The sequence below is a fragment of the Mytilus galloprovincialis genome, chromosome 2 (genome assembly GCF_965363235.1).
Source record: "Mytilus galloprovincialis chromosome 2, xbMytGall1.hap1.1, whole genome shotgun sequence".
Taxonomy (NCBI): Eukaryota; Metazoa; Mollusca; class Bivalvia; order Mytilida; family Mytilidae; genus Mytilus; species Mytilus galloprovincialis.
In genome coordinates this window covers 93,182,686-93,207,669 of record NC_134839.1, presented here as the reverse complement: position 1 = coordinate 93,207,669, position 24,984 = coordinate 93,182,686, and the positions used below count along the sequence as shown (strand labels likewise).

Below are 24,984 nucleotides of genomic sequence, written 5' to 3'. Positions count from 1 at the left end.
CATCATGCAATATTAGTAATATGAAATTATCAATACATTTGTACAATCCCTTTTTTATTTTATGTAGAAGTGCTTAGGTAAAAACTGGGAAGACCGATAAGATGCAATGTATATAACATCTATTCATGTATGCAAAGTTAATACATCAAGTATTGCACCATGATCAAAATTCTTAAACAAAAAGTAAACAGATTATAGAAAATCAGAGAACTATTTTAATGGAGGTACTTAAAATAACTTGAGTAAATCAACCCAAGTCTACATACAGATTACCCTGATATAACAGAATAAAAAACATAAAAATCAACAATATAACATGAACACTTTCCTATGCTATCAATAATTCTTTAAACATGTCATATAAGTGACCACCTTTTATTGATTTGAATTTAATGATGAACTTAAACAACCATTTATTTTTCACCTACTTTCGTACTTGACATTACTTCTCTAATATGGAAACTCCTGGCATGAAACCAGAGAAAAATATGCAAAATTCTCATTATTTAATCTACTTATCACAATCATATTTCAGCGTATGCAATTTGAAAGGAAAAAATAGAAAAATACAACGGAATAAAACTGTTAAATCCATTCAATGTGTGCTTTAGATATTTTTTGCTTGTTGATACACTGTATATAATCATTCCATTAATACCTGATACCAAAAGAAGCTATCATGTTTCTAGCAAGAAGGTAAAAATACTCAACATAATTTTACAAGTAATGTTAAAACATTAATGTTGTGTTGGTGTTTGAAGACTGACCTGTTTAAAAAGTTATACTAATAGCAAGTTAATTCTTAAATAATGCAAGTCTTCTAAATTCTAAAGTTAGCTCCTTAAAGGAGAGAGCTGTTTTAGATTTTGCACTGATAATCGGTTTCAACAAACACTTCATAGAAGGCTTATGTCAGCAGGTAATGTCTGCTTGTTTGATACTGTTGATTTATCTATTTTGATGGGTATCAATTTTTGTGGATTGTTGAAAACTTGCATATTCATGGATATTCAATTTCATGGTTTTGCCAATGTCTGTATACAAATCCTATTGAAAATGTATTATTCGTTGAACATTTGAACTTGTGGTTCACGTGTAACCACGAAACCAACAAAAATGTGTATCTAACCAATAATAATGAATACACAGTAATCCTATTCTGTTTCTGTAATATCAGCAATACAAATAAAAGGGTATCACAGAAAAATAGGTGATAATTATAATCATCTATTGTAGACTATGGTATTATTTCTACCTATAATAGGCCAGTTCAATGAAAAAATATATAAACACATGAATGACAATAAATTATTAAACTGGTGTGGCACAGTGAAGTTCTATTTAGCCATAAAGGAAGCTGTAAGGTCATTTATTGGCACAACAGATATGTAATTTCAGTCATAATTGATACTTCATCTTAATAACAAACAAAAGCAAGCATAAAGATGAGATTCTTTCAAAAAAGATTATCACAGGAATGGAACATACTTTATATCCTAAAATACAGATATAAATGCAAACTCATAATCTGTCTAAATGCCAAATCCATCTTTTACATGAGTGATCAAAACTATGTGATAGCCATTGCTGTTTTAGTAGGTTATATCTTTCTTGGCTCAGGAACAAAGGCTTTCCTCTCCTACAAAATCAAATATATATTAGACATAAATTGTTGACACAGAGATATGTTTTGCCTGTATGATGAAATTTTGATAATACATGTATAATGCAAGTGTTGAAATTAAAATGTCAATACTTTTTTTCAATTATATTACCTAATAAATCCAAACTTCACAAAATATTCCAAAAAGTCAATGAACCATGGATTAAGATGAAAGGTTAAATAATCTCCCTCAAGTTGAGAAAAGCAAATGCTTATCCATTGCATGCCAAATACAGTTGACTTGATCTTAAGTGAGGCCTTCAAAATGGGCCTGGCTATGCCCCACCCTTAATCTGCCTCTGGGGACTGAGATAAGGTTAACATGGCTGAGGTACTTACTTTAATTCTCTGTCCTCCTCTCCATGATCATCTAGGTAAATAGATCCCCATAGTGTGGCCCTTGGACCTCTGATTACTACCACTGTACTGGAGTTGATCAGTAGAAACATTCCAGTACCAGCTCCACACTGTACAGAATGCTACAAATATTAATCCAGGCAGCTTTTAATTTTCAGCAATTTAAATGTTATTTATCATATACTGTAAATTCAGAAATTATTGTGTGCATCTATTGTTGCTATTTTGTCATTTCAGAATTAAATGCGATTTTAAATTTTAAAATTTTGAGAAAAATCCTGTTTTCAAATGTGAGTTTAAATTATTGTGTTTACAACTCTGTCGCATTTTTTCACAATAATAAAAACCTTGCATTAAGGTAGATCATAAGTAAATGTTTTTTGAGACAGAATTTTCTTATAATTTGCCAAAATGAAGATTTTACTATGCTTTTTTCAAAAATATAATAAAAAGTATGGGTCACCGTGCTATTTTTCAAGCTATGAGTCCTTGAAAATTGCCTAAATTTGGTTAGTTTGTTCATAAAAAAAACTTATAAGAGAGCATAAAAAAAAAAATTGAGAAGATAGGTTTCATAATATGTTTTAAGAAAATATAAGAAAACATGGTGTCACCGAACTTGTTTTCTTGCCACAAGTGAAAATAAAAAAAATTCCCTATTAGCCAAGTATAATTTTTGTACTAAAAGATGGCTCATTTGAAAAAAAAGATTTTTAAAGCCAAAAAGTTGATATTTGTTAAAATATTTTGAATAATAGTATAAATTAACAAGTTTTCTTTATATAAATAAACAATCTAACCATTAAATTGCAAATCTGTTTCCAAATTTGCTGATTTGGGCAAATAACTAGACCGATTTTGTACAGATTGTACAATCCAAGATGGTGGTATACCATGGGTCTACTTTAATTTTTGAATTTACAGTATAGGATGTCATAACATCACATCTTCTATTAATCAAAGCGCTGTAAGCGCTGAAGGCAGTTAACCAAAAACCAGGCAAACGTAATTATGTGCAGTGGCGGATCCAGAAATTTTCATAAGTGGGGACCCACTGCCTGCCTAACAGGGGACCTGCTCCAGTCATGCTTCAGTGATTCTCTATATAATCAACCAATTTTTTTCTCAAAAAGGAAAGGGGGTAAGTGGGCCCACTGAAAAACCCTCTAAATCCGCCTCTGATGTGGCATTAAACATTCATATATTGTACATTTATGTTTATCTAATGAAATAATTATTAAGGCAAATAATTTATATGTTATCAAGGTTTCAATAGCAATGAATATATAAATGTATATTTTTTATGGTGAGTCTGCAGTGGTACAAGTTCGCAATGATTGTAGTTGTTCTAGTAGGTAGTTAATGTTGGTTTTAGTTGACTGTTAGTAGTACGTGTTGACTAAGTACGAACATGTTTTAGTATGAATGGACTGGTTTCCCTGTAAAGAAAACTGAGTATGTGTTCTATAGTACAATAGTTATGCAACACAAATCAGACAAATGTTCACTACTACAAGGATCAAAGGTGAGGTCTGACTGACCTGCCCATAGTAAATGTAAATGATTTGTTATATTGTCCCATACATGAATATATATGGTTTAGGGGTGGGGATCTCGAGGGGTTTTCAAGTTCTCAAACAGGAAGGGGTAGGGTGACCCCAGGGACTTCCCCTATATTTCATTTGATTTGTTATATTGTTCCATACATGAATAGATATGGTTTAGGGGTGGGGATCTCGAGGGTTTTCAAGTTCTCAAACAGGAAGGCATAGGATGACCCCAGGGACTTCCCCTATATTTCATTTGATTTGTTATATTGTCCCATACATGAATATATATGGTTTAGGGGTGGGGATCTCGACCGTTTTCCAAGTTCTCAAACAGGAGGGGGTAGGGGGACTCCCCCTATATTTCATTTAATTAGTTATATTGACCCACACATGAATATATATTGTTTAGGGGTGGGGATCTCGACCGTTTTGTAAGTTCCCAAACAGGAGGGGGTGGGTCACCCCATGGACTCCCCTCATATTTCATTTGATTAGTTATATATATATAGTCCCATACATGAATGTATATGGTTGAGAGGTGGGGATCTCATCAGTTTCAAAGTTATCAAACAGGAGGGGGTAGAGTGGCCCAAAGGACGCCAACTATATATCATATGATTTGCCTACATGCAGGTAGTTATTTGTGAAAATAAAGTAAGAATCTTCCAGCTTCTTTAACTGAAACTTCAAAATTGAGAAAAAAAATACCCCTTCAAAATTGCAGTAATATGTTTACAGTTTAAAAGCATCTTACATGCATTATCAACATTTATCACTGATAAAGAAAATTTATACTGTGACAAGGAACATATATATTGTTAGATATACTGTTCCCAGCTGTCACATTGTATTGGATTTTGACATTAAAATTTGTCAAAAGTAATTTTGAGTTTCTGTTTTAAATATTTTCTGCTTTTTCTTTCTTTTACATATATCTTTTGGTTTTCAATTCTAGTGTTTATATTCATTTACCATGAATAGATGTATTTTGCCACCTGCTTGGATTCGCCAAAAACCCGGAATTACCCTTATCCACTTCCGGAATCGGATCCATAATTGAAATTGTCTTTTTCACGGCAGCCATTGTCATTGTGTTCCAATGTTGTTTTTGTCAGTCAGATACTATTTTACTCGTATTAACACATTTTTTGTCGGCGATTTTCTGTATATAGCTAGCGATTGAACAAAATTGACATCGCTGTCATGAATAATAATGATTAAAATAAGTTTTGAGATCGTTTATTTGGAGACTTTGGCGAAAAGGTTTGCAAAGCTATTTTTAATTTTCTTTCAAGTGGAACTGAGACTACTATAACTGTGACATAGTTGTCTCAGAGTGGAAGGCCCGTCGGGCGTGGCTAGTAACCAAGTCGAAAGTGGAAGGTCACGGACCTCGACCACCGCTAATTAAACCCCTGCCTCCAAATTGAAAAGATACGAATTTCGTCTTCTAATTTGAAATTGCCGCCAACAGCATGAACATTTGAACTTATTATATAATAGACTACTGATGTAGTTGTACTACGTATTGATGACAAACAATATTCCTACGACTTTTGCCATTTGGGAAATCTAAACTACTTGTCTTAAAAGATTTTCGGCGATTAAATATTTCGTACAATTGTTTTTTGACATCTTAGCCAAAAGCACAGGCGATAATAAACTACATAAGAATTCCTAATGAGCACTACTTCCTATGTGCAACTTCAAAAGTTTTGGGTGATTCGACGATCATTTAAGGTTTTTCTAGTCATATTTTTTGTAATCAGAATTAAAAGTATTAAAAAAGTGTTCAATTAGTTATATATAACATAGTAGCCAGCTAGATAATAACAATGGCAAGTATTTCAGCATTTATTGGGTAGACCACAAATCTAGGGTGCTCGCATAATGCAGATTAACTGCATAAAAATGACGTCATCCATCAATATTATTGTATTTATCGTTTATTTTTATACACAACTTGGCAAGAAATTCAAGTGTGCAATAAATTTTTTATAGAGTTCAGTACTGACCTCTACAAATCCATAAATGGTAAGTAAAATCCATTGAGCATTTGGCTTTAGGCCTACCCTAATTCATTTTACTAACCCCTTCAGTTCTTAAGGCGGTTCAGTAAGAACCATATAACTTATAAATTATTATAGGTATTTCATCTCCTAATTTTGAATATGCTAGACTTATATTGTTGATTTATTATAACTCATTGGGTGCAAATTTTCTCAGATTTCTTTGAAATATAATAGTTCAGTGACACACAAATTTCTCAACGGCTTCTCTGTTCAATTTGTTTTAAAAAAACACTATGAAATGCGATTTTAATTTCGTCTATGAAATTAAATAAATTAACAGTATTTACTGTCGATTTTCATTTATTTTTGTGGGTATCAATTACCAACTAATCCTAATCTTAGAAAAGATAGTCCCTACTTCCCTACTATCAAATGTAATTGTATCACAAATTAAATACTACTTCACTTACATGTACACACTCATAACTACTTTGTTGTTGACAACATGACTGTCTAAAACAGAGGTACTGTCCACATACAAGACAGAGAGCAGGATCCTTGGGTACACTGCTACACATACCACACTGTCTACTGTTGTAACTCTGGAATATCTTGTAATAGTGATGAGGTAGTACAATCAACTGTGGGGGATGCCATGTAGGTGTGTACATCAATAAACTCTGAAATATACAAACATGGTTTTTACTCTTTATTTGGGTTATTGTCTCTTTGACACATACCCCTTTTCCATTCTCAATTTCATCAGAATAAAGGAGACATGTATTGCATGTAAATTAATTGTGTTAAATCTAGCATAGGAAATGTCAAGTAAAAGGTGCACATCAATTAAAACTGTACTTGACACTACATCACAGATGACTTGCTACTGTCAATGCCATATTTAGATCTACATTATACAACTTTAGGTTTTACAGCAGGCCTGATACATTTTGTGTACCATAATAGAAAAGAAATACTCTCAAAAGCAAAACTTTCATTTGCACACTATAATTAATTTATGAATAAGGCTGACATATTCATTACAATTTCGTACACTTACTACACATATTTTCAATGTTGGTTTATAAAGCTGACTATTTCTGATCTCCAGTTATAATAAATGATATCCTTATCCTATCCTGAACTTACTTTAGAATCTGTTGACTGTTAATTGATGAAGCTGATGAGCTGACTAGATCTGATCTCCAGTTATAATAAATGATATCCTTATCCTATCCTGAACTTACTTTAGAATCTGTTGACTGTTAATTGATGAAGCTGATGAGCTGACTAGATCTGATCTCCAGTTATAATAAATGATATCCTTATCCTATCCTGAACTTACTTTAGAATCTGTTGACTGTTAATTGATAAAGCTGATGAGCTGACTAGATCTGATCTCCAGTTATAATAAATGATATCCTTATCCTAACCTGAACTTACTTTAGAATCTGTTGACTGTTAATTGATAAAGCTGATGAGCTGACTAGATCTGATCTCCAGTTATAATAAATGATATCCTTATCCTATCCTGAACTTACTTTAGAATCTGTTCACTGTTAATTGATGAAGCTGATGAGCTGACTAGATCTGATCTCCAGTTATAATAAATGATATCCTTATCCTATCCTGAACTTACTTTAGAATCTGTTCACTGTTAATTGATAAAGCTGATGAGCTGACTAGATCTGATCTCCAGTTATAATAAATGATATCCTTATCCTAACCTGAACTTACTTTAGAATCTGTTGACTGTTAATTGATGAAGCTGATGAGCTGACTAGATCTGATCTCCAGTTATAATAAATGATATCCTTATCCTATCCTGAACTTACTTTAGAATCTTAATTGATGAAGCTGATGAGCTGACTAGATCTGATCTCCAGTTATAATAAATGATATCCTTATCCTATCCTGAACTTACTTTAGAATCTGTTCACTGTTAATTGATAAAGCTGATGAGCTGACTAGATCTGATCTCCAGTTATAATAAATGATATCCTTATCCTATCCTGAACTTACTTTAGAATCTGTTGACTGTTAATTGATGAAGCTGATGAGCTGACTAGATCTGATCTCCAGTTATAATAAATGATATCCTTATCCTATCCTGAACTTACTTTAGAATCTGTTGACTGTTAATTGATGAAGCTGATGAGCTGACTAGATCTGATCTCCAGTTATAATAAATGATATCCTTATCCTAACCTGAACTTACTTTAGAATCTGTTGACTGTTAATTGATGAAGCTGATGAGCTGACTAGATGTGATCTCCAGTTATAATAAATGATATCCTTATCCTATCCTGAACTTACTTTAGAATCTGTTGACTGTTAATTGATAAAGCTGATGAGCTGACTAGATCTGATCTCCAGTTATAATAAATGATATCCTTATCCTATCCTGAACTTACTTTAGAATCTGTTGACTGTTAATTGATGAAGCTGATGAGCTGACTAGATCTGATCTCCAGTTATAATAAATGATATCCTTATCCTATTCTGAACTTACTTTAGAATCTGTTGACTGTTAATTGATGAAGCTGATGAGCTGACTAGATCTGATCTCCAGTTATAATAAATGATATCCTTATCCTATCCTGAACTTACTTTAGAATCTGTTGACTGTTAATTGATAAAGCTGATGAGCTGACTAGATCTGATCTCCAGTTATAATAAATGATATCCTTATCCTATCCTGAACTTACTTTAGAATCTGTTGACTGTTAATTGATAAAGCTGATGAGCTGACTAGATCTGATCTCCAGTTATAATAAATGATATCCTTATCCTAACCTGAACTTACTTTAGAATCTGTTCACTGTTAATTGATAAAGCTGATGAGCTGACTAGATCTGATCTCCAGTTATAATAAATGATATCCTTATCCTATCCTGAACTTACTTTAGAATCTGTTCACTGTTAATTGATGAAGCTGATGAGCTGACTAGATCTGATCTCCAGTTATAATAAATGATATCCTTATCCTATCCTGAACTTACTTTAGAATCTGTTCACTGTTAATTGATGAAGCTGATGAGCTGACTAGATCTGATCTCCAGTTATAATAAATAAATGATATCCTTATCCTATCCTGAACTTACTTTAGAATCTGTTAACTGTTAATCGATAAAGCTGATGAGCTGACTAGATCTGATCTCCAGTTATAATAAATGATATCCTTATCCTATCCTGAACTTACTTTAGAATCTGTTGACTGTTAATTGATAAAGCTGATGAGCTGACTAGATCTGATCTCCAGTTATAATAAATGATATCCTTATCCTATCCTGAACTTACTTTAGAATCTGTTGACTGTTAATTGATGAAGCTGATGAGCTGACTAGATCTGATCTCCAGTTATAATAAATGATATCCTTATCCTATCCTGAACTTACTTTAGAATCTGTTGACTGTTAATTGATGAAGCTGATGAGCTGACTAGATCTGATCTCCAGTTATAATAAATGATATCCTTATCCTATCCTGAATTTGACTAGATCTGATCTCCAGTTATAATAAATGATATCCTTATCCTATCCTGAATTTGACTAGATCTGATCTCCAGTTATAATAAATGATATCCTTATCCTATCCTGAACTTACTTTAGAATCTGTTCACTGTTAATCGATAAAGCTGATGAGCTGACTAGATCTGATCTCCAGTTATAATAAATGATATCCTTATCCTATCCTGAACTTACTTTAGAATCTGTTGACTGTTAATTGATAAAGCTGATGAGCTGACTAGATCTGATCTCCAGTTATAATAAATGATATCCTTATGCTATCCTGAACTTACTTTAGAATCTGTTCACTGTTAATTGATGAAGCTGATGAGCTGACTAGATCTGATCTCCAGTTATAATAAATGATATCCTTATCCTATCCTGAACTTACTTTAGAATCTGTTCACTGTTAATTGATAAAGCTGATGAGCTGACTAGATCTGATCTCCAGTTATAATAAATGATATCCTTATCCTATCCTGAACTTACTTTAGAATCTGTTCACTGTTAATTGATGAAGCTGATGAGCTGACTAGATCTGATCTCCAGTTATAATAAATGATATCCTTATCCTATCCTGAATTTGACTAGATCTGATCTCCAGTTATAATAAATGATATCCTTATCCTATCCTGAACTTACTTTAGAATCTGTTGACTGTTAATTGATGAAGCTGATGAGCTGACTAGATCTGATCTCCAGTTATAATAAATGATATCCTTATCCTATCCTGAACTTACTTTAGAATCTGTTGACTGTTAATTGATGAAGCTGATGAGCTGACTAGATCTGATCTCCAGTTATAATAAATGATATCCTTATCCTATCCTGAACTTACTTTAGAATCTGTTGACTGTTAATTGATGAAGCTGATGAGCTGACTAGATCTGATCTCCAGTTATAATAAATGATATCCTTATCCTATCCTGAACTTACTTTAGAATCTGTTGACTGTTAATTGATGAAGCTGATGAGCTGACTAGATCTGATCTCCAGTTATAATAAATGATATCCTTATCCTATCCTGAACTTACTTTAGAATCTGTTGACTGTTAATTGATGAAGCTGATGAGCTGACTAGATCTGATCTCCAGTTATAATAAATGATATCCTTATCCTATCCTGAACTTACTTTAGAATCTGTTGACTGTTAATTGATGAAGCTGATGAGCTGACTAGATCTGATCTCCAGTTATAATAAATGATATCCTTATCCTATCCTGAACTTACTTTAGAATCTGTTGACCGTTAATTGATAAAGCTGATGAGCTGACTAGATCTGATCTCAAGTTATAATAAATGATATCCTTATCCTATCCTGAACTTACTTTAGAATCTGTTCACTGTTAATTGATGAAGCTGATGAGCTGACTAGATCTGATCTCCAGTTATAATAAATGATATCCTTATCCTATCCTGAACTTACTTTAGAATCTGTTGACTGTTAATTGAGGAAGCTGATGAGCTGACTAGATCTGATCTCCAGTTATAATAAATGATATCCTTATCCTATCCTGAACTTACTTTAGAATCTGTTGACTGTTAATTGATGAAGCTGATGAGCTGACTAGATCTGATCTCCAGTTATAATAAATGATATCCTTATCCTATCCTGAACTTACTTTAGAATCTGTTGACTGTTAATTGATGAAGCTGATGAGCTGACTAGATCTGATCTCCAGTTATAATAAATGATATCCTTATCCTATCCTGAACTTACTTTAGAATCTGTTCACTGTTAATTGATAAAGCTGATGAGCTGACTAGTTCTGATCTCCAGTTATAATAAATGATATCCTTATCCTATCCTGAACTTACTTTAGGATCTGTTCACTGTTAATTGATAAAGCTGATGAGCTGACTAGATCTGATCTCCAGTTATAATAAATGATATCCTTATCCTATCCTGAACTTACTTTAGAATCTGTTGACTGTTAATTGATGACGCTGATGAGCTGACTAGATCTGATCTCCAGTTATAATAAATGATATCCTTATCCTATCCTGAACTTACTTTAGAATCTGTTGACTGTTAATTGATAAAGCTGATGAGCTGACTAGATCTGATCTCCAGTTATAATAAATGATATCCTTATCCTATCCTGAACTTACTTTAGAATCTGTTGACTGTTAATTGATAAAGCTGATGAGCTGACTAGATCTGATCTCCAGTTATAATAAATGATATCCTTATCCTATCCTGAACTTACTTTAGAATCTGTTCACTGTTAATTGATGAAGCTGATGAGCTGACTAGATCTGATCTCCAGTTATAATAAATGATATCCTTATCCTATCCTGAACTTACTTTAGAATCTGTTGACTGTTAATTGATGAAGCTGATGAGTTCTGATCTCCAGTTATGGTAGTGATAAACTTATACTTATACTATACATGTTGAACTTACCTTAAAATCTGTTGGCTATTGATTTATAAAGCTGACAAGTTCTGATCAACTATCAGGGTAGTGATACAATGTGTTATACTTACTTTAGAATCTGTTTGTTGTTTGTTGATAAAATTGACAAGTTCAGAGCACCACAAACGTATCAATGTCATGGGTTCCTCTATAGTCATGGAAGTGTTTACCTTATACTTGTAGTATGTGTTTAACTTACTTTAGAATCTGTCGGCTGTTCGTTGATAAAGTTGACAAGTTCAGAGCACCATAGACGTGTTAATGTCATGGGTTCCTCTATTAACCAATTCAAACATGTAGCAGAACTACTGTCAAAACCATTATATAATCCAAGGTAACTGATCAGAATCTGGAACTCTGTGGCATCCTCCTATAAAAGGATCAAACTTTATTGCAACTTAACAGATTTAAACAAGAGGGAAAAGGTTATAGCTATAAAATTTGAAATAAAAACAAGAAGATGGAAATTGATAGGCCATGTCTCAAGGAAGGAACAAGCAAACATCGCTAGAGTGTCACTGAGATGGACTCCAACTGGCAAGAGGAAAAGGGGAAGAGTGAAAGAAACATGGTGAAGAACAGTGGAAAGCGATATGAAGGAGAAGAAAGCGCAAGACAGAGTGTTATGGAGAGAGCTAGTGTCAGCCTTATGTGCATCAAAGCACGAAGAGGATTAAGTAAGTAAGTATAAAATTTTAATGTTTATCCTGCAATTGGGTGTCCTACTATACAGATACAGCCCTACAGATATCGCTTTGCTGTATCTGTATACTATACAGATATTGCTTTAAAGCTCCGCCCACTGCCGGACTGAGTATTGTTTGAACCTGTGTGACCTCAGAATGTGTATTCCAGTTGCATTCCAATGACGATGACAATTGTCGATTTCAAACTTGAATGTTACAAAATCAACCATGTCAATTTCAGCATGCATGTTTAGTGAATGTCAAGTCTGAAGCGTAGGACAACTCGTACACTTCTGTTTCAAATTTGACAATGTTTTGTTATTTGTTTTTACTGTTGACATTAGTTGTTATGTTTAAATAAATAATTATTCACCTTGAGCGATGTATTATTGTTGACCATTCGAGATTCTTTTTTTTGCGAACCCGTCTTCAGCGTAATGTGTGATTTTGATATTACTACTCGGGGCTCAAGGGATTACAAATCGAAAATAAGTGCTAAATATGTTAGTTTTTGTAACTTTCAAAACACAAACAATATACAGAATTAATTGCAGGATAAAGACAATAACTGTTTAGTGTCTTTAAATACCAGCTGTATTTGTACTCGGCTCGAAACAGGTGTAGTAGCTCGCTAAAAGCTCGCATACACCTTGTTTCATAGCCTCGTACAAATACAGCTGATATTTAAAGACACTAAACAGTTATTGTCTATATAATACTAAAAAAAAAAAATTGTCCAGATTTTTTATTTAATACTATAAATTCATAAATTTTTGAGTGTTCTATTGTGATTGTTGAAAAATTGACATAGACATGATATTATCTATTGCGTTTACGGGAAATGAAAGAAGGAGTGGTACAAAATACTAAATTCAATGCATTTCTTAAAATTTTGGGACATCAATCATATCAACACAAGTTTTGAAATAATAAAACAGCTCATTATTATGACATTAATACTATAAAATAAAATGACTATTGTGAGAACAATAAGCTTTAATAATTTAATTTTGGATGTAACGCATCTCCTGATTGGCTGATGTCGTTTTGTTTATCAGCCCATAGACATAATTTTGTCATGTGACCGTGACGTAATCAACGTTTTTTTCTGATTTACTCCTGTTTAAAAAATATTTTTTCTGCCTATTTGAAATAACATAAAAAATGTGGTGCACACTTTAAATAACCCGCTACGCAGGTTATTCAGTGTGCACCACATTTTTGCTGTTATTTCTTCATAGACAGAATAAATATTAGTCATTCCTTAAATAAAAATATACAGGAGAAATAAGGAAAAAAGATATACAGGAGAAATAAGGAAAAAAGACAAACCTTAGGGGGTGGGAATTCTTCCTCAAACAAATGGAACCTGATAAGAGATGCTGTCTTCAGGAATGGTAAACAATAGTCCTGTACAGCATAGTCTACACTCTGTGGTGACCAAACACTCTGACAAATCTGTAAAATAACATGTAAAATACAGCATAGTCTACACTCTGTGGTGACCATAAACTTTGACAAATCTGTAAAATAACATGTAAAATACAGCAAAGTCTACACTCTATTGTGACCATAAACTTTGACAAATCTGTAAAATAATATGTAAAATACAGCATAGTCTACACTCTGTGGTGACCAAACACTCTGACAAATCTGTAAAATAACATGTAAAATACAGCAAAGTCCTCACTCTTAGGTGACCATGCACTCTGACAAATCTGTAAAATAACATGTAAAATACAGCATAGTCTACACTCTATTGTGACCATAAACTTTGACAAATCTGTAAAATAACATGTAAAATACAGCATAGTCTACACTCTGTGGTGACCAAACACTCTGACAAATCTGTAAAATAACATGTAAAATACAGCATAGTCTACACTCTGTGGTGACCATAAACTTTGACAAATCTGTAAAATAACATGTAAAATACAGCAAAGTCTACACTCTATTGTGACCATAAACTTTGACAAATCTGTAAAATAACATGTAAAATACAGCATAGTCTACACTCTGTGGTGACCAAACACTCTGACAAATCTGTAAAATAACATGTAAAATACAGCAAAGTCCTCACTCTTAGGTGACCATGCACTCTGACAAATCTGTAAAATAACATGTAAAATACAGCATAGTCTACACTCTATTGTGACCATAAACTTTGACAAATCTGTAAAATAACATGTAAAATACAGCATAGTCTACACTCTGTGGTGACCAAACACTCTGACAAATCTGTAAAATAACATGTAAAATACAGCATAGTATACACTCTGTGGTGACCATACACTCTGACAAATCTATAAAATAACATGTAAAATACAGCATAGTCTACACTCTGTGGTGACCATAAACTTTGACAAATCTGTAAAATAACATGTAAAATACAGCAAAGTCTACACTCTATTGTGACCATAAACTTTGACAAATCTGTAAAATAATATGTAAAATACAGCATAGTCTACACTCTGTGGTGACCAAACACTCTGACAAATCTGTAAAATAACATGTAAAATACAGCAAAGTCCTCACTCTTAGGTGACCATGCACTCTGACAAATCTGTAAAATAACATGTAAAATACAGCATAGTCTACACTCTATTGTGACCATAAACTTTGACAAATCTGTAAAATAACATGTAAAATACAGCATAGTCTACACTCTGTGGTGACCAAACACTCTGACAAATCTGTAAAATAACATGTAAAATACAGCATAGTCTACACTCTGTGGTGACCATAAACTTTGACAAATCTGTAAAATAACATGTAAAATACAGCAAAGTCTACACTCTATTGTGACCATAAACTTTGACAAATCTGTAAAATAACATGTAAAATACAGCATAGTCTACACTCTGTGGTGACCAAACACTCTGACAAATCTGTAAAATAACATGTAAAATACAGCAAAGTCCTCACTCTTAGGTGACCATGCACTCTGACAAATCTGTAAAATAACATGTAAAATACAGCATAGTCTACACTCTATTGTGACCATAAACTTTGACAAATCTGTAAAATAACATGTAAAATACAGCATAGTCTACACTCTGTGGTGACCAAACACTCTGACAAATCTGTAAAATAACATGTAAAATACAGCATAGTATACACTCTGTGGTGACCATACACTCTGACAAATCTATAAAATAATATGTAAAATACAGCAAAGTCCTCACTCTTAGGGGACCAGACACTTTGGGAAATTTGTAAAATAACATGTAAAATACAGCATAGTCTACAATCTGTGGTGACTGAACACTTAACTCTTAAATGTTCAATCTATTAAATATAAAATACAGTATATTCTAATATCTGTAATAATCATAAACTTTGTCAAGTCTATAAAATTTCAAATACAGTATTGTTTACACTCTGCCTTGACTTGACTCTTTAACAAATCTGTTAAATATAAAATATAGTATATTCTAATATACATAAAGACTGACCACTTTGACAAACATGACTTAGTAACATGAAATATACTTACAGCTGGGATATCTTTGTCAATCATATCTATATCATCATATAACCTGCTGACCTCTAACCTAGTGATCACATGACTCAGCATCCCTTCTAATGTCTGAAAGGGTACCTAAAAGGACAGAGAAATTTAAAATACATGTATACTGAAAAATTACTTTTTGAAGATATAAAGCAATAAATAATCAAGATGTCTTTGAAAAATTTATAAAAGGTCCACAATTTTCATAACATTTAAAAGAAAAAAAGGATTATCAGCTGCACCACTAGGGCATGATATGCCCTTCATCTTGTATGTATGAAGTTTTATGCAAAAACCATAAATAGTTTCTGAGATACGGCAAGACATGTGCACTTCCCCCTCCAAAATAAAATTTTAAATCATCACCAAAAAATATACAGATCTTTAGATTAATATAACTAAGAAGTGTGTTAAGTTTTAAGCAATAATCATTAATGGTTCTTGAGATACGGTGCGACATGTGAAAAAAACACCCCTTTTTTAGTTATAAAAGTACAGTAACTCAAAAAGTCAAAATCTCATTTTCACCAAAAAGTATACACATCGTTTGACCATCATAAGAAACAACTATGTAAAGTTTTATAATGTGAGAATTAGTTGTTCTCAAGTTACGGCGCAACATGTGGATGCCGAACAGACAGACAGATGGACAGACGCCAGACATTTGTATACCATAATATGTCTCCTCTAAATTTTGACGGGCATATAAAATTGAACCACTTACAGGCCTGCCTTTCTTTCTCCATGCCTCTCTTTCCTCAGCTGTGAATTTACAACTTGTAGAGACCAGGGCCTGGATGAATATTACATTGTATAACATCTTCACAATCAACTGATAATGTTCTGAAAAAAAAATTTGTAGTTGTGATAGTTTGCAATAAACATAAAAGTATTGAATAAATTAAAGACAAATAGCAAAGGGTAGTAATCCAAAAGCTAAAACTAATAAAAAGATCCTTATATAACTCAGTTTTAAAAGAGGATAACATCTTCGTCTCTTATCTTCTGAATCTGTGATTTTCATTTTCAAATGCTATTTTGAAAGTTCACATTTAAACTAATAAATACCAAAGTAATAATTCTAAACAAGATCTCTGCATTATTTCTCATCAAATATTATGCATTTCTCCTTTTTTAATCTGGGGAAGGGGTTGCAGATAAGAAAACAAAAATATCATTTTGTTTAAAAGTTCAAGATAGTGGAGAGGAATTGTATTTAAATCCCAACAACCAACAATATAAGTCTCCTGAAATACTGCATTCTTTTAAAAAATATCTCACAAAATAGAACCACTCACCAGTTACTTATTTGAAGTGCTTATCACCCCATGTTTTATTATTTCTGGCACTGTCTTTAACTACACATACCTTTTTCTATAGTAGATGGCAGTGTCAATATCAGCTGAATCAAAATAGCTGTTGGGTCTCTTAGCAACAGAGGAACATCTTTCAGATATACAGACACACTGAATAAAAAAACAGTTGAGAAAACACGTTAACATTTAAGTACAATTTTGTCTAATGAAATGGGTCTATCATCAAGAGCTAAATTGACAGAGCATCATCACTACAATGGCTTCCATTTTTAGATTATAAAAATTAGGTGGCGTAGTCAGTAGTTAATTTTGATGAAGTTGAATCCTGACTGTCCTATGAATGGATGTACTGCAACAGTTTGGATAATTTAAGTAAAACCACATACATCAGATGCATAAAATCCTAAAAAAGGCACTTTCATTAAACTTTTAAAGCCCAAAGAAACAGATGTAAACAATTCAAATTTATTATCTTCACCTTTTTTACCTTCTTTAACAAAGAGTTCCATTCATTTTGTTTAATTTCAAATGGCTTTCCGCCTGTAGGATACTAATTAACTATAAGGATAACCTAAAGTTACAAATATAAGTATTCAAGATGAGTTCTGTGTTATACATCTTGGATATTTATTATTGTAATGAAAAAAGAGGAAAAAGGGATATTTTTTTCTATGGCTACATTCCTGCAGTGAGAAAAAGTAGATTATTAGTTAAATCCATTTCTCTTATCAATTTTGACAAAATGCAAATTAACTTTGAATAAAAACTGACTTTAAACATGAAAAGGAAAGACAAGTTTGCAAGTGGTGACCTGTTGTTTGTGCTATATACCTGTTTGATTGTTCCGTTAGACCTATACCAGTGATATGTGACCAGACATCTGTATATGGTTTGGTTGTCAGTATCTTACTGTGCATACTTAACACATGCATCAATGGTACTGAAAAATATCATTTCCTTTCTTATATATTATAACTAATAAACAAATACATCAGAAATATTGCTTCAATTTGATGAAGTACAGCTTAGCTGTCCCAATCCTACTAAATTTACAAAATGTTATTTATTGTCAAAAGTGATAAAATGATTGTCATTAAATTGTGTTACCATATAAGATATAATATGAAATGATTTTACCACAAAAGTAAAAATTTTCTCAATTTTAAATAATGTTAATTTGAATTATTTAAACAGCTGAATACTCACAAAATGAGTGTTTCCTAAGAGCTGAGGTGTGTTTACTTAAGTTTCCACATCTCTGTAGGCACTCTACTTCAAGATTTGTCCTGAAAATAAACAAAACTTTAAATAAATGTCATTGAAAACAATAGCTAATCCTAAATTGCACAAGACAATATGTCAAGATACAATTTTGGGTTCAAATTGGACCTGTAGAGTGAAACTTTACCCTCAAAATCTTTCTGCATTTAAACACATGGTAAATGATGGATTAATGTATGTTAAACACCCAGTGGCAAATTAAATGCATATTCATGATGAGAACAATTCAATGCTATATGAATATGAACCCTGCTTTGTATTAGACTAACATGCAGAGCCTGAATTTTAATGTGCTTTTCACAAGGTAACAGTTCCCAGCTCCTATAAACATTTTGCATCAATTCAAAATTCAGTTAATTAATGAGGTAGCTGTTGCTTACTAATATATCTTAACAAAAGAAAGTGGCAAACCAGATGTAACACAAAAAGGTCTGAGTAGGTATGGCACAACAAAATAAAATTGGGTGCCATTTAAATAGAAGCTACAAAGTTTTATTATTGAGAAAAATGCAACAGAAATGAGTTGAAGAGACAAAGGTAAACCAGTATAGCCTCTATTGAAGTAGGGGTATTCAATTATAAGTGACTGTTCTTGAAGAGACAAAGGTAAACCAGTATAAACCTCTATTAGAGTAGGGGTATTCAATTATAAGCTCTATTAGAGTAGGGGTATTCAATTATAAGAGACTGTTCTTGAAGAAACAAAGGTAAACCAGTATAAACCTCTATTGGAGTAGGGGTATACAATTATAAGTGACTGTTCTTGAAGAGACAAAGGTAAACCAGTATAAACCTCTATTAGAGTAGGGTATTCAATTATAAGTGACTGTTCTTGAAGAGACAAAGGTAAACCAGTATAAACCTCTATTAAAGTAGGGGTATTCAATTATAAGTGACTGTTCTTGAAGAGACAAAGGTAAACCAGTATAAACCTCTATTAGAGTAGGGGTATTCAATTATAAGTGACTGTTCTTGAAGAGACAAAGTAGGGGTATTCAATTATTAGTGACTGTTCTTGAAGAGACAAAGGTAAACCAGTATAAACCTCTATTAGAGTAGGGGTATTCAATTATAAGTGACTGTTCTTGAAGAGACAAAGGTAAACCAGTATAAACCTCTATTAGAGTAGGGGTATTCAATTATAAGAGACTGTTCTTGAAGAAATGAGATATGATAATGATAAGATCAATGACTTATGTTGGATATATTTATTTTCATGGCTTTCACTTTTCCTGGATGGAGAAAAATTGTATTTTTTGTGGATACTCAATTTTGTATTGACAAATTTTATGGACAAGCCTTTAGAATATTTGTACTTATCTGGTAGTTAAACACTTAAATTCTTGGATCCCCTTTACCCATAAAAATCCACAAAAAAGTAGTACCCTTGTCACAAATAATAATGTATTCACAGTACAATTAGTGGTTCCCCAAAATGATCTAGTCATAAACTTTAACAAATTGTTGATGCAACAACTAACAACTCTAATCCTGGGAACAAGTTGAGCTTCCCTGACTTGAGCCTCCTGACTTTGTTACAGGCTAGGTAAAAATGGTATGTTCCTTACCTGGCTACAGAGCACACAAACAACAATACACTCTCAGATGTGTGGGAGTTTGTATAAGTTTTAAAGACACTGTATGTTGTGTTGGTGAGATCTTCCATTACACTACCCATGGTCTTGGTTACTGCTGAAGATCTCTGGAAAAATTTAGGAAATCTTACTCCTATTTTAAATATTAATGCAAAATGAGTGAAATACAAAAGGAGGGTAGTGAATTTTTAATGAAAAATGGACATGCTTGAGACTTTTATTATTTACTGTGGATTAATTAATTGTCAAGGTACATGTACTAGTTGAAGGGATTTCTTGATTGAGGAAAAGTGTTTTTTTCATGGATATTTAATATCAATGTTTTTTTTTCTCAAAGTCTGCATACAAGTCTATATAAAATTTTTACTTCGTTGAAATATATATTCGTAGTTCAAAATTCATTTTTAAAACCATTGCATAAAAAAATCTGTAAAAATAACATTGCAATGTTTTGAATCTTAATCTGAAAGATAAAAATAAATAACTCGTGTATTACGATATTTCTCCACTCGAGACAGTTAAATTTTATTATTCAAAGTGCGAGGCAAGCCGAACTTTTTAAATAATTAAATCTAACTGTTGAGCAATACACTTGTTGCAGTGTAGGAATCTGTTTCTCTTATGATTTTTATCCTTCTTTTTCAAAGATTTTCAGAAACTTGTGTTCTTTATATGTGACGTCATCAGACATGGTCGCCTTTTTTCATGATGTCACAATAGGAAAGTTCAGAAGAAAACAAAATATTTTGACGTCATAATCAAATTTCGACTTATCATTTGCCGAGAACAGATTTTTTACTAGTGAGGAGAAATATTTTTCTCACACCGGTCAGGAAATGTGAAAAAAAGCACAAAAATTAGAGAAAAATGTATGAACTTCAGCAATAAAAGCTTTTCATTCCAATATAAAATGTCATCTTAAACTGTCTGTTGCATAAAGCATTCATCTAGATAAGATGTATATAGTTATCACAAGCTTCAAACAAAGTATATAAAGTATGTGATTTGTATACGTACAGGTGTTATAGGTCGAGTAACCATCATCTAGATAAGATGTATATAGTTATCACAAGCTTCAAACAAAGTATATAAAGTATGTGATTGGAATACTTACAGGTGTTATAGGTCGAGTAACCATCATCTAGATAAGATGTATATAGTTATCACAAGCTTCAAACAAAGTATATAAAGTATGTGATTAGTATACTTACAGGTGTTATAGGTCGAGTAACCATCATCTCAGCTATATCCTTAACCATCTGTACTTTATCCTTTGTAACAGGTTTAACTAGCGTGTACCGACTCTCTTCGGGAATTATGGGAATGACAGAGTTGGCTAACTGTCGACACAATGGACACCAATATTCACCTTTGTTTACTGCCAAGTTCTGTGTTAGTTGCTGTGTCTAAAATGTTTATTAATAGCATAGAGAAATTCTGGAAAATACTATTTACTAGCATACACTTTTTTATACTTATTAACTTATTTTCAAATTGTATGCTTTTGCTATCTAGTTGTAAATTACCAATGGGCTTATTATGATTAATGAGAGAAAGAGCTCAGCATACAGCAAGTTTTTTTCTAAATAATTTAAAAAAAAAAATAACACCAGAAACTATGTATATACCTATATGAAGCTATGTAAGAGTCTAGTCAGCTAATATCAGACTTATGAAAGGCCATTATATATTTGCTTAATGAATGTAAAAGTGTTCATATTAACCTATCCCATACAAAATCTGAATTGTATTACAAGAAATGGCCACTTGCCACTTACTGTTCTCACATTAAGAGATGCCACATAAGAACTGTGACAGTTAAGATGAAAGTAGTAGCCACATCCCATTAACAGTAATTACCCTGAGTAATGCCATAATAGAAGTGGCCATGTCCCACTAATAGTACTTACCCTCAGTGATGCCACATAAGAACTGTGGCAGTCTAAATGTAAGTAGTGGCCACATGTCTGTTTTAACACTCCTCCCTCCCAGCCAATGTCCACTAATTGTACTCACCCTCAGTGATGCCACATAAGAACTGTGGCAGTCTAAATGTAAGTAGTGGCCACATGTCTGTACTAACACTCCTCCCTCCCAGCCAATGTTGATGGACATCTGACAAGAAGTCTGAAAACAAAATTGTGACTAAATTCACATTTGTTATCTTAGAAGAGTTATGCTTAATCCCTTTTATTGTAATCAGTCTATTGTTGGCAATCATACCACATCACCTTATTCTTTATATTCAAAATGGCAATGTCAAGGACAATATATTATATATAAATACAAAATAAATAATCACACACATCCATTTTACTTTAGGTATAAGGTTCATTTACATGGTTTGGTTCAATTAGGGTTTGTTCCAGGTGAGGATAAGGTTTAAGCGTTAGACCAGGATAAGACGAGGGTTAGGGTCAGAGTTAAGTTAGTTTAATACAACTTTATATGGGTTTGCATCACTAAGTAAAATAATGTCAGAGAAATTAGGCCAGGGTTTATTAATTTGTTGGTTTACGGATTTTCCCCATGTAAAAGTCGGGTCAGTCAGTCAGGAAAAAAAAGAAAAAAAAAATATCTTTCAATACAGAAAAATATGCAAAATAAATATAAATATCACTTTTTAATAATATGTTTGTTATGCTATTTTGTCACCATTTCTTAAATTTTTGTTCCAAGAAATATTATTGCTCAGCTGTCATAAACATCGCATGACATTGTCTAATAATTTCCCGTAAAAAAAAAGGGTGGGTAGGTGGGTGGGAGGGTGGGGGGGATGGGGGGGGTGGGGGGGGTTGCACAGACAAAGAAGAAATTAAATTGTCATTTCACAAACGAAGGCAAACAGATTCGCGTAGGTCTTAATCAATTCCAGAAAACTTGGTGAATAATGATCTTCAAGCACGAAAACTGATCAAGAAAAAAAAATGTAAAAACTTCATACGAAAATAAGTTTCAACACACGTGTCAAAAACGTAATAGACTCGTCCACTGGAAAAACAAGAATATCGGGTTAATCTGTTGTCATGCATTCCCGTTTTTTTTTATCCAAATGGACGATATTTTGTTTATTATCTATGAGTATGAAACAAGAAAATTCAAAATGATTTGTTTATATTCAGTACTTTAACCTGTCCACATTTGGACAAGTCTATTTCTATGAGATGATGCATCTTACGGACTGATGACAAATAAGGGAAACAAACTTATTGTGTAATTGGTTTTAAGCACAGGTTTCGTTCCGCAAAATTATTTGCGCAAACGACATTTCAAGGTCAATTTTAATTGATTTGTCTATTTTTTAGAAACGTTAACTGGAAGTTTTATATTTTCACAACAGAAAGTGTTATCAATTTTGTTAATGATTAAAATGCATTTCATTTCATAACAAGAATGTGTCCACAGTACACGGATGCCCCACTCACACTATCATTTTCTATGTTTAAAGGACTGTGAAATTGGAATAAATTCTCTAATTTGGCATTAAAATTAGAATGATCTTATCAAAGGGAACATGTATACTAAGTTTCAAGTTGATTGGACTTCTACTTTATCAAAAACTACCTTGACCAAAAACTTTAACCTGAAATTTGCACTATCATTTTCTATGTTCAGTGAACCGTAAAATTGGGGTCAAAACTCTAATTTGGCATTTAAATTAGAAAGATCATATCATAGGGCACATGTATACTAAGTTTCAAGTTGATTGGACTTCAACTTCATCAAAAACTACCTTGACCAAAAACTTTAACCTGAAGCCAAAAACTTTAACCTGAAATTTGCACTATCATTTTCTATGTTCAGTGAACCGTAAAATTGGGGTCAAAACTCTAATTTGGCATTTAAATTAGAAAGATCATATCATAGGGCACATGTATACTAAGTTTCAAGTTGATTGGACTTCAACTTCATCAAAAACTACCTTGACCAAAAACTTTAACCTGAAGCCAAAAACTTTAACCTGAAATTTGCACTATCATTTTCTATCAGTGAACCGTAAAATTGGGGTCAAAACTCTAATTTGGCATTTAAATTAGAAAGATCATATCATAAGGAACATGTGTACTAAGTTTCAAGTTGATTGGACTTCAACTTCATCAAAAACTACCTTGACCAAAAACTTTAACCTGAAGCGGGACAGACGGACGAACGAACAGACGAACGAACGAACGAACAGACGGACGAACGGACGCACAGACCAGAAAACATAATGCCCCTCTACTATCGTAGGTGGGGCATAAAAACTAAATTTGAGGTACTTTTTAGAAATTCCCTATCATAATGACTATGTATGTAAAGTTACAAATGGATGCAACTATAACTTCATCATAAACTACCTCGACCAAAAACTTTAACCTGGCAAAGAGCTGTTTCACACAATCTCATTTTCATGTTCAATGAACCATGAAATGAGGACCAAAAAACTAAATTTGAGGTACTTTTTAGAAATTCCCTATCATAATGACTATGTATGTAAAGTTACAAATGGATGCAACTATAACTTCATCATAAACTACCTCGACCAAAAACTTTAACCTGGCAAAGAGCTGTTTCACACAATCTCATTTTCATGTTCAATGAACCATGAAATGAGGACCAAAACCTAAATTTGAGGTACTTTTTAGAAATTCCCTATTATAATGACTATGTATGTAAAGTTACAAATGGATGCAACTATAACTTCATCATAAACTACCTCGACCAAAAACTTTAACCTGACATGGGACAGACGGACGAACGGACGAACGAACAGACGAACGAACAGACGAACGAACAGACGGACGAACGGACGCACAGACCAGAAAACATAATGCCCCTACTACTATCGTAGACGGGGCATAAAAAAAGAATATTTTAATTATTTTCCAGGGATAATGCATTTGTTAGGGTCGGCAGGAATTAAATATATTTTCACAACAGAAAGTGTTATCAATTTTGTTAGTGATTAATGCATTTAATTTCATAAAAAAAGAATATTTTAATCATTTTCCAGGGATAATGCATTTGTTAGGGTCGGCAGGAATAAAAAAGCATGAAAAGTCAATTTTTATTTATATTCTGGAAATCGGCAAAATCGGGTCGGCA

At 32.7% G+C, this 24,984-nt stretch overlaps 1 protein-coding gene across 4 annotated transcripts in view; it reads right to left on the bottom strand.

Moving 5' to 3' along the window:
* Positions 1–451: 451 nt before the first annotated feature.
* Positions 452–24,984, bottom strand: part of LOC143064902 (E3 ubiquitin-protein ligase ubr3-like) — a 57,493-nt gene continuing 32,960 nt past the window's right edge. For all 4 annotated transcript variants that reach the window (XM_076238104.1, XM_076238106.1, XM_076238107.1 and 1 more), the window contains 13 exons: positions 21,916–22,026; positions 21,111–21,305; positions 19,873–20,006; positions 18,230–18,309; positions 17,855–17,963; positions 17,076–17,173; positions 16,432–16,550; positions 15,693–15,797; positions 13,529–13,654; positions 11,710–11,880; positions 6,053–6,262; positions 2,003–2,142; positions 452–1,639 (listed from right to left, as the gene is read on the bottom strand). In XM_076238104.1, the coding sequence (XP_076094219.1) occupies positions 1,522–1,639; positions 2,003–2,142; positions 6,053–6,262; positions 11,710–11,880; positions 13,529–13,654; positions 15,693–15,797; positions 16,432–16,550; positions 17,076–17,173; positions 17,855–17,963; positions 18,230–18,309; positions 19,873–20,006; positions 21,111–21,305; positions 21,916–22,026 (1,716 nt within the window). In that variant the 3' untranslated portion in view covers positions 452–1,521. The remainder of the gene's footprint in view (positions 1,640–2,002; positions 2,143–6,052; positions 6,263–11,709; positions 11,881–13,528; positions 13,655–15,692; positions 15,798–16,431; positions 16,551–17,075; positions 17,174–17,854; positions 17,964–18,229; positions 18,310–19,872; positions 20,007–21,110; positions 21,306–21,915; positions 22,027–24,984) is intronic.